Source organism: Humulus lupulus, chromosome 3 (assembly GCF_963169125.1).
Source record: "Humulus lupulus chromosome 3, drHumLupu1.1, whole genome shotgun sequence".
Taxonomy (NCBI): domain Eukaryota; kingdom Viridiplantae; phylum Streptophyta; class Magnoliopsida; order Rosales; family Cannabaceae; genus Humulus; species Humulus lupulus.
In genome coordinates this window covers 232,835,244-232,846,623 of record NC_084795.1, presented here as the reverse complement: position 1 = coordinate 232,846,623, position 11,380 = coordinate 232,835,244, and the positions used below count along the sequence as shown (strand labels likewise).

The 11,380-nt window shown below is 38.9% G+C and overlaps 1 protein-coding gene across 1 annotated transcript; it reads right to left on the bottom strand.

The window, feature by feature from the left end:
* Nucleotides 1–245: 245 nt before the first annotated feature.
* Nucleotides 246–995, bottom strand: LOC133821562 (dirigent protein 21-like). Its single transcript, XM_062253780.1, has one exon. The coding sequence runs from the start codon at nt 993–995 to the stop codon at nt 402–404; it is 594 nt and encodes a 197-aa protein (XP_062109764.1). The 3' UTR covers nt 246–401.
* Nucleotides 996–11,380: the final 10,385 nt, after the last annotated feature.

Here is an 11,380-nt window from a genome sequence, read left to right as displayed (position 1 = left end):
AGTGACTCATCTTGTGTTGTTGGACAACTTAAGATATCAAATAATAAATATATATATACAATCAGGAATAAATTGCATTAAATTAATTTAATTTGTGATTAGTGATAACTTAGTATTTTTTTTAAAAAAAATCCTTTACCTTTACAAAACTTAAAATATATAATAGTTCATATACTGTATATAAACATATACAAAGTGTGATGAAATAAAGTGGACTTTTTCCAAGAATGAAATAAGGTAGATTACTAATTATTATTACTTATTTAATACATAAATATACATAATGAACTGAACAATATAAAAATAAAAACGACAGAAAACATGTAATCTGACCATAAATAAGGTGTACACGCATAAAATATAGATCATCTAATCACGTACGACGAGGATCGGACGTGATCTCAATAATGCAAGACATAGACATTGTACTCCACAATAGCATCAAGACTAGTGAGGTTAAACATGTAAGTGGTGAGATGAGCATAGCCTGTTGCGAACTTAAAAACTCCAGTACCACCGACGATAGGCAACTCTCTAAGGGGCGTCAGGATGGCGTTGTGCCCCAATATGCTTAGAGTGCTACCGTTGTAAATCCCTTCCGTGAACACATAGCTGACAACCAATTGAAGCTGAAGATCGCTCTGAGAAGTCGAGATATACATTCCTTGAGCACTTCCGATCTTCTTAGAGGTTGGCTCCGGCCCCACCGTCAGAGGATCGTCCAGCACCGCAACGTACCCGAAACTCACTGCCGAAACGTTCGTCGTTGCTGCCTGAGCCACCCTCAAGGCTGTCGCGTTCGGCCCACTGACAACATCGTGGAAATAGAAGTGAAGATGTGTCAGCTTCTGTTTTTTATGCCCTAGCTCCTCCGCAGACAGGTCTCTCGAGAAAGAGTAGTCATCTGCAGTGGTGAGGCTGATCGAGAAGGAGAAAACAATTAGTGTTATGAGTAGTAGGGTTAGGGTGATTTGCTTTAGCGGAGTTTTGGCCATGGTGGAGAGGATATAGGTTAGGAATAAAAACGAAGAGGAAGAATAGCTGTGAATATTGACTGTCTTTTGTCTTAGAATGGTTATATATAATATAGCCAAATGTTTATACATTTTTTGAATTGATTGACGTATGCTGAAAATTGATTAGAAAAAAAGGCAATTGTAATCTAATTAATTTATAAGATGGCAGGTCAATTACTTGGGTATTTAAGGATAAGAATTATTATTAAGATTATTGTCAAACATGATGATTTTTTTTTAAAAAAATATCGTGAAAATATTTTGGTATACATTTAATGTGTATGATTGGATATGATTATTCATCATATCGAAAAAGTATGAGATTTGATTGTGTTTGGTGAGTATTTATGATATTAGATATTTATTTTTAAAATTAATTTTAAAATAGTAAACCATTTAAATAGAAATTTTTATTTACCTTAACTGTAAAACGCAATGAATTGTTTTAAATTATAAATGGTATTTAAGTGGTATCATTAGTTTTCAATGTTAGAATACTGACACTTTTTCCATGCGAGATAATTAATAATATTCTAAATAACGAATTTATTTTATTTTATTTTAAAAAATGAGACTATATTAGGTTTGAATTGTACCAATACAAAAAATAAAACATATAAGCTTTTTTTATTAGGATGCAATATTATATAATAATATACATAATGTTATTCCTCAAAATTCAAGAGATGACATGGCGAATGACAAAGTGGCACGTGGCATCATAATTCATGGAAAAATCGACAAAGTATTGAAAAAGACCGATAAACAAAGATGGATACGTCCATGACCTATAGGGAAGTCGATCAAGCCTAAACCCCCTAAGGGTGGTTGACCTGGCCCTAGCCCCCTAGGGGTGGTTAGCCTGACCCCAATCCCTAGGGGTGGTCGGCCTGGCATGCCTAAGAACCACATGGGTTGGTCGGCTTAAACTCTCAAATACACTTCGCTGGATAAAGTTCACACTCATTCAAGATGAAATCAATAGGCCTAGCACCCAGAAGATCAACAGGCCTAGCACCCAAGCTCTAAAGGGTCATCAAGCCTAGCACCTAATTCTCATAGACCAACCAAGACTTAGTGTTTTCCCGAAGGTTTCAATCGTGCATCGTCAACCACAATCCAGAGAAACGACGAGAAGACCCGCGATCTTATAATCATGGGAAGGTGGACACGTATCTCCACTCCCAATGATCGTGTACCAAACCACAATCCCCAATCTTATTGATCATGTAACAGCTCCTGGGTACTATAAATAAAGGACCCAGGGTTTCATTTAAAATGGGAGGATGGAGAGACATTTTGATCAATCATTTGAATTGACTTATGGGCAAATCTGTGACGAGTGAATTCTTCAATTCATCTTTGTAATTGTCAATTGAGTGATTAAATACTAAATACTAAGTGGATTAGGTTATTACTTGTTCATCAGGAAAGGGTTGAACCACTATAAATTTCTGTGTGTTTATTTAGATATTTGTACTCTGTTGTATATTTACACTTATATCGTTCAAAAGGTGTCGTATACTACACATACGGCCGTTGTCCAATTTCACAGGTCAATATTTTGGTGCTTTCATTGAGAGTACGAAATCAAAAAACACACTTTCATCAGTTTTACGATGCCTCCAAAAACCAGTCAAACGAAGAAGACGGCTCCCAGGGATTCCACCACTCAGGATCCCGTTGATCTCGTTAAGGAATCTCAGGTGGAGGTTGGAGATCAACCTGATGCCGAGAATCCACAAAATGCTCACTAGGACGAGATGGCTCAATTTCTGGCGAGGCAGGAGGCCTTTGCTGCAGAAATTTCCCTCTAGAGGATGATCTAGAGGGAGCAGGAAGCTGACCGGAGGCACCAAGAGGCTGTTGTGTCCCTGGAGGTGGCTACCAAGTTAGCCCGAGCTAATGCTGAAGCTGCTGCTCAGGCGATGAGGGAGGCTCATGCCAAAGCAGCAAGGATGTGTGACAACAATAACAGGGAGTCGCAGGGGAGGAGTCGAACCCTAAGGACGCTCTCAGAGCAGCTTTCCGAGAGACAGGATGAAGAGGTAAAGTCCAAGACTTCCTCATCCATGACTAAGAAGAATAACACTTCGTCTCAGAGTAAGAGTGTTACCAACCCGAGGCCCCCTCGTAGGGGGACAGACGAAACAACATAAGAGAGGAAGGTCAGATATCTGAGAGGCATGACACGAACGGAAATGGTTGCTCAAAGTCTCAGAGTCATGTAGGAGGAGAGGCTCGAGGGCAGGATCGCAACGGCAAGAGCAAGGCGGACCTACCACCCCTACACCCTCAGTCTCGCAAGGGAAAGGAGTTAATGAACAACACCAATACCATTTTCGATAGGATCGAGAAAGATGCACAACCTCGAGATCTAAGGGAAGTCATCAACAGGTGAACTAACGCTCAGGAGGGGGTACCGACGACGTCTAACCCACCTAGAGCAGCGATCCCATTAGAAGTGCAGGCTCAGATAGATGTACTCACCACGGTTTTTCAGAGCCTAACAAAGAAACCTTCTGATATCGAGCTGGCTCATAGAAGTGGGAGTCCCTTCAGTGCCAAGATCCAAGCTGCTCAACCACCACAGAAGTATAAGACCCCGAAACTTCCAACATACACTGGGAAGGAGGGCCCAGTGCTATACATTAGAAAGTTTGAGGATCATATGGAGTTAATCGATGTGGAGCATGATTATAAGTGCAGGGTATTCCCTACCACTCTCTCTGACTCAGCTGAGGAATGGTATTGGAAATTCAAACCTGGATCAATCACTTCCTGGGAAAAATTCATGAAGGAATTTTGCAAGGTCTTCAGTGCCAGACTGATTCAACCAGTTTATGCCAATCATCTAGCTGACATTAAGCGAGGGAAGGATGAATCCCTGAAGAAGCAAACCGAGCATCCATGGTAGGAGATGAAGAGAAGTTCGTTGCCATCTCGGCATGAATCATTTATCGTAGTTCCTTGTGGGATAGCATCCACAGGAATCCCATTAACACCTTGCTGGAGTTCGTAGACCGAGCAGACAAATACATGAAGCTAGATGACACTATAATGAAGGAAGAAAAAGGAATAAACCATCTGACCACTATTAAGGAAAGCAAGAACATCGCAAACCCTTAGAGCATCAATGGGGGCAATAGTAAGAAGAGGAGTACCTTAGGGGCCGAACAGAGTGGAGAAAAGAAGACTAAGTCAGCACCAACTGACAAACAGCCTAAGCACCAGCCCTACTAGCCCAGGTTCACCAACTATATTATCCTGACTGCAACAAGGGCTGAGATTTACTTGGCAACATACCAGGAGATACCATACCGAAAGCCAGCACCCTTGCGCTCAGTAGGAAAGAGGGACATGGGGTTAGGACCACTCGAAGATCTTGACGAAGTCCTACTAAATGAGGAGGACCCGACTAGAGTAATCAAAGTCGGGAAGGAACTAAAGGTGGAAATTAAGGCACGGTTGGTAGAATATTTGAAGAAGAACCAAGACGTCTTTGCCTGGTCACATAAGGACATTGTTGGAATTTCTCCGTTCGTGACAAGCCATGTCCTCGATGTGGAAAAAAAATACCCACCGGTGCAACAAAAGAGGAGATTGCTTGACAAAGACCAATCTACAACCCTGAAGGAGGAGGTCGAGCGGCTCAAGGAAAACAATTTTATAAGGGACTACAATAGACCAACTAGTTAATGCAACTATAGGTCATGAAATACTCTCATTCGTTGATGCATATTCTGGGTATAATTAGATAGTATGCACCCTCCCAACGATGAACGTACCAGCTTCCAGATAGACAAGGGATTGTACTGTTATAAGGTAATGCCATTTGGCTTGAAGAACGCAAGAGCCACCTACCAACGTTTAGTGAATAGCACGTTCCGAGACTTGATCGAAAAAAATATGGAGGTATATGTAAATTACATGTTGGTCAAGTCCAAAGAAGTTGGAGGGCATGTTCAAGACTTGGAGTAATGCTTTGCAATACTTAGACAATATCGCATGAAGGTAAATCCTCTCAAGTGCTCATTGGAAGTTGGTTCTGGTAAGTTTCTCGAATACATAGTCAATTCACGTTGAATCGAGGCTAACCCCGAGAATATCAAAGCATTGACCAACATGAAGTCACCTACCACAATCAAAGAAGTGGAAAGCTTAATAGGGAGAGTAGCTGCCCTCAGTAAGTTCATATTGACGTCTACAAACAAGTGTGTCCCCTTCTTTAACTTACTGAGGAGCAGCACGAAGATCCAATGGACTGAGGAATGCGATAAACCTTTTCAAGCCTTGAAGGAGCATCTCGCTCAACCTCCCATCCTAGCGAAGCCAATAGATGGTAAAGTGTTATTCATCTATTTAGCAATCACCAAGCATGCAATCAGCGCTGCTTTGGTGAAAGAAGAGAACTGGGTACAACACTCTGTGTACTATATCAGTAAAAGGCTAGTAGGTGCGGAGTCTAAGTATCCCCCTTTGGAAAAGCTAGCCTACTGTTTAGTAATCGCCTCTCGAAAGCTGCATCCATTCTTCCAAGCTCACTCGATCCGTGCCCTAACCGATAAACGGCTACAACAAGTTCTTCAGAAGCCAGAGGCCTCGGGACGGCTACTCAAATGGGTGGTGAAGTTAGGATTGGCAGAATTCATAGACGAGGGAACCAACCTTGAAGACCCTTCCTACCAATCGGAGAATGGAGATACTGAGAAGGAAGGATACTCTTGTATGGAAGCTATATGTTGATGGAGCATCAAATGAACATAACTTAGGCGCAGGAATCATACTGATCACTCCAGAGAATCATCGAATCCACTGCGCTCTCAGATTTGGATTCAATGCTTCAAGCAACGAGGCTGAGTATGAGGCATTGCTAGGATGTGCATGCACAATCCCTAGAGATATTCAGCGATTCCTAACTAGTAGTGTATGAGGTACCAGGGGAGTATCAAGCCAGGGGACTTAGGATGGTGCAATACTTGAACAAGGTGAAGGACTTGTTGGAAAAATTCAAGAGATACTTAATTACACAAGTCCCGAGGGAGTAGAATGCCAATGCTAATGCCTTAGACAAGCTTTCCAGTGCAAAAGCCACGGACACCCTGAATGTCGTTCCAGTCAAATACTTGGCAGAAAGAAGCATAACCGAGCAGGAGGCACTACCTTTTGAGTTAGGAGATACTTGGATGACCCCCATTATTAAATATCTCAACCAAGGAGTGGTACCCAGTGGTCGGAAGAAAGCAAGGAAGTTTGTGTGACAAGCTGCATGATATATGATAGTCGAAAGGGTTCTGTACCGACGAGTACTCCCTACCACTACTAAGGTGAGTTACATCAGACCAGTCAAAGTTATTAATGATCGAGGTACATGAGGGATTTTGTGGAGATCATGCTGAGGGGTAGAGCCTATCAAAGAAAATCTTAACACAAGGATACTTTTGTCCAACGATGAATGAAGACTCGATGGAGTACATAAGAAGATGCCTCAAGAGTCAGATGTTCTCCAAGATACCCCAGGCGGTACCTAATGAATTAACACAAATGCAAAGCCCTTGGCCCTTCATTGTATGGGGAATCAATCTGATCGAGAAGCTACCCACGGGAAGGGGAGGAGCCTAATTTGTTGTTGTAGCCGTAGACTACTTCACCAAATGGACTGAATCAGAGCCGCTCACCACCATCACCTCAAAGAAAGTCTTAGACTTTTTGGTGAAGAATATCATATGTCGATTTAGTTTACCGAGGAAGATAGTCTCAGACAATGGGACTCAATTCGACAATTACATGTTCACCAACTTTTCTACGAGGCATGGAATCACAAAGAGCTTTTCCTCGATAGCACACCCCCAAGCCAATGGTCAAGTAGAAGCAGTGAACAAGACTATCAAAGACTCTTTGAAAAAACACCTTGAACAAGCTAAAAGAGGCTGGCCAGAAATACTTCCGGAGGTCCAATGGTCACATCGAACAACGGTTTGAACAAAAACAGGCCATACACCATTCTCTTTTGTGTTTGGGTATGAAGCCATGTTGCAAGTTGAACTCACTCCTCCATTGCATAGACGAGAGACATACGATCAAGAGAGGAACCATCAACTAATAGAAGAGTCGCTCAATTTAATCGAAGAAAGACAAGAAAAGGCAAGTCTCAGAATAGTAGCACACCAGAAAAAGTGGCTACATACTTCAACCCCAGGGTGAAAGATAAAAAATTTCAAGTTGGAGATTTAGTACTCAGAAGGGTGTTCCTAAACACTAAGGATATTGCAGTAGGGGTACTAGGACCTAATTGGTAAAGGCCATACCTTGTGGTGGAGGTGATCCCCTCAGGGACATACAAGATAGCTTGACTGAATGGAGAACTAATCAAAATCTACTGGAATGACAAACACCTCCGCTAGTACTAATAGTGAAGCTGTTCAGCGGCAACACAAATTTTAATTTGCAACTGTATTATAATGAATAAATTTAATTTCTTAAGTTTCTTTGAATTCTTTAAATTTATTTCAATGAGGGACTGGTCACTTTAGACCTATCATCCCTATCGGATCATGTTTGATTATGGTCCTTAAGGGACCTATTGACCCATACGATCAACAAAAGAGACTAGTCCGAGGACCAATCGCCATTATTTCATCATGTGCAATCATGGTTCTTGAGGAACTTATCAACCCATACGATCAACAAAAGAGACTGGTCTGAGGAACAGTTGCCATTATTTGATCATGATCGATCCTGGTTCTTAAGGAACCTATTGACCCATACTATCAAAAAACAAACAGGTCCGAAGACCAGTCGCAATCATCGGATCATAATTGATTTTGGTCCTTGAGGGACCAATCTATAATTTTATCTACGACTCGTTACAGGCTCGATTAGCCCATCAATACCCGATCGGTCCAACTTAGACACTTTTGTCTACAATAATTATAACAAGTACATAAGAGATTACGTGGATCGTGATTGACACTTGCTACACACTCTGCATCTGTGTATAGGTATCATTACTACTGAGTATGAAACCATGACCCAACTACCAATGTGGGACAAGCATTTACTGCTTGCATCATTGGGTGAAAATGATAGTACTATGTGTCTAAACACTCGAAGCAAGGCATGGTCAAGTAGCAAGTGACCAGGGAATGTAAATCCATGATCACTTGGGGGGCATATAGTACATATCGATCGGGGTATACACAAGCAATGAGGACGTGACCCTAAGTACTAAGCAAGCTCATGTTTTTCTAGGACATTTGTTCAACATGTGTTCTGAAAGCGCAAAAAACAAAAACAAAAAACACATTTGTAGGGAGACTCCTGTAGGAAATACTTATTGTAGGAACTTTATTTATTTTCAAGTAATTTACAGATTATAAAAAAAAAATGCAAATTCCTAGAACATGCTCCTATGAAATTGATATAAATACAGTGTAAAGTAAAAAATTACATTACACAGCGAATCTAGAACAACTCATTCCTTCAGTCTCTCTAACCCTTGATTCCTTTCTGTAGCAGAGTATTATCAAGAGATTGAACTAGATTAGCAACAAAATCTTCCTCACCAAGCCTTTGATCAACCTAGAACAAGTGTGGGCTAGTTCTCAACACATGAGATAGAGATCTAGAAGAAAAGAAGAGATAGTGGCTAAAAAATGATTAGATTGTCTAGGTTTTCACTTACCCAATGAATCAATTGAGACTGACTTATGAAATCTCTAGAGATCATATTCCTTATATAGGAAACTTAATGGGCTTTATTTAAATTTAAATTTAAATTTAATAAATAATAAAGAAAAAGATAAAAGCCTTGATGGACTTGGGCTCAATCTCTTTGTTTTGAATTTAAATCCCAATTGGGTCTAAACTCAAAAGATTTCATTTATTTATTTTTAATTAATTAATTAAATCATTATTCAAATTAACTAATTATAATTTGAAACTTAATTTAATATTATTTATTTATATTTACAACAATTTATCAATATTAATAAATTTACCCAACGATTATCTTTTATTCTCAAAATCTCATATCTTTGTAAATTTTCCAAAATTAACCTATTCAACTTTAAAAATCCTAATTGATAATTAAATCAATTAATTGAGACATTCTAGATGATTTACTCAAAGGTTATGCGGGGATCATGGATCCATGAAATCAAGCTCCAACAAGTTACCGTAAATTTACTTACGAATAATTTCACTACCTTATTAATCCATCGTGACTTCACTATAGACTTAGAATTGAACTCTTGAATTCATAGAACGTATTTTCAAAACCATAAATACGTTATCCATTATATAACCATTACAGCTAGTCAATCTTTTATAGATGACTTACTAACGAGCTGGGTGAAAATTACCATTTTACCCCTCATCAGTATATTATTTTTAACTCCCATTAAGTTCCTTATAAAAGATATTTCCGTGAACTTAATCATAGAAATGGGATCTCAATTATTTAACCTTTTGAACAAAGCAATCAAGGAAATCATCTTTTCACTTTTCATACAGAATTTATAGATTTCATATCTATGAATAATACTCCCACTCAATTACACTACTAAATCTCCAAGATGTAAGTATGGGCTAGACCGTAGGGTAAGCTGGTAACAAACAAGTCAAAAGATTTAAATAATATAATTAGCAGAATATTATCACTCAGAATTAAGATCGACTTAACCTATGGTCAACGTTATGACATTGATTAGATTCGATAACAATGATACTTATTTATCAATGAATAATCAATATAAGTCCTAGTCCGATGTAACAAAATACATCTGATCTTATCTACTTGGTCAATTCCTTGGACAAGACATCACACCCCGAATGTGTAAGTAGATCATATCGTAGATTGCCTAATCATTGAAAATCGAATGAACTGATCTAATCTTAGGACTCGTTCTTTTGAGCATATAATTACAACTATAATCTACTGTGACCTAGTCACTATAATTGTAACTATCCATATGTTCGAAATTTTATAAATTTTTGTATTATTTTAGTAATCATGTAATAAAACAAGCAAGAAACACGGTTGTCAAACTAAATGATTTCTACTACTTTTATTGACAGTATGAAATCGTGTTACATGTCCGACATGGTTTTATAAGGGCATAAAACCCAACTAACTCCCACTTGCCCTTTTAAAACAAATGGCACATGTTTCTCAAAAACCATGCATTCTACATGTTTCACAATTATTCTCTCTGTTTATATCTTTGTAAAGGGATATGAAAGATTGCATTCCAATGCTATCTTCATCACCTTCACATCACGCCTTTGCCAAACATCCTCGATAATGTGGTACTTTCTCTCATATTCTTTCCTCTTTTGTAATTTTGAGGTTCTTTCGAATTTTCTATTGCTTCATTATTGTCACTAGAAAAAATGAGTGGTTTATCCATTTTTGGAATAACAACGAGATCCATATAGAACTTCCTCAGCTAGACTATTTCCTTAATCGCCATAGACGCAGCTATGTACTCAACCTCCAAGGTGGATTTTGAAATGCCTGATAGCCTAACACTTCTCAAAATCACAGCTACTGAGAGGGCAGACAACCTATCGCTTCTCCAAATCATAGCTCCACCCCCAAGAGTAAACACATTTTTCAGAAGTAGACTTCTTGTCATCAACATCAGTCTAAAATCTGAATCTATGTAGCCTAACAGGTTCAAAGATCCACCTGAAAAGAATAACATATAGTCTCTAATCCATCAAAGATACTGACCCCCTCTATTGTTCATTTCCAAAGTTTTACTGACACTTTCTCACCACTCCCACTGCATAGCAGATCTTCGGTCACATCATACAACATAGCATGCATTAGATTTCTAATTAAAAATTCATAAGGAATTCGTTACATCTTTTCTTTCTCTTGAGGAGTCTGTGGTGACTGTTGCATAGAAAAATAAATTCCATGTCAAGATGCTAAAAATCCTTTCTCGAAATTTGTTACAGAGTAACGACCAAGCACCTCACTAAAGTAGGTCACTTGAGTTAGAACCAAAATTAAGTTATTACTATCCTGATGTTCTGGACACAAAGAACACGACTTGCTTACAATGAAACCTAGAATTTCGTTTCCTGCCAGTTCTTTATGTCTGATAATTTCTTGACATTGTTTCCAATGAGTAAGATATAATCTACATAAAGGATTAAGAACACCACAATGTCTTTTTCCCTAAGTTGTTAAACACAAGGGTCGACTACATTTTGTTCAAAACCACAGGTCTTAATGTTTCCATTTAACCTTAAGTTCCAAGAGCGTGAAGCTTGTTTAAGTCCATAGATTGACCTACTCAGCTTGCCGACTTTCTTGTCCAACTACTTTAAATCCTTCTGATTGATCCATTTTA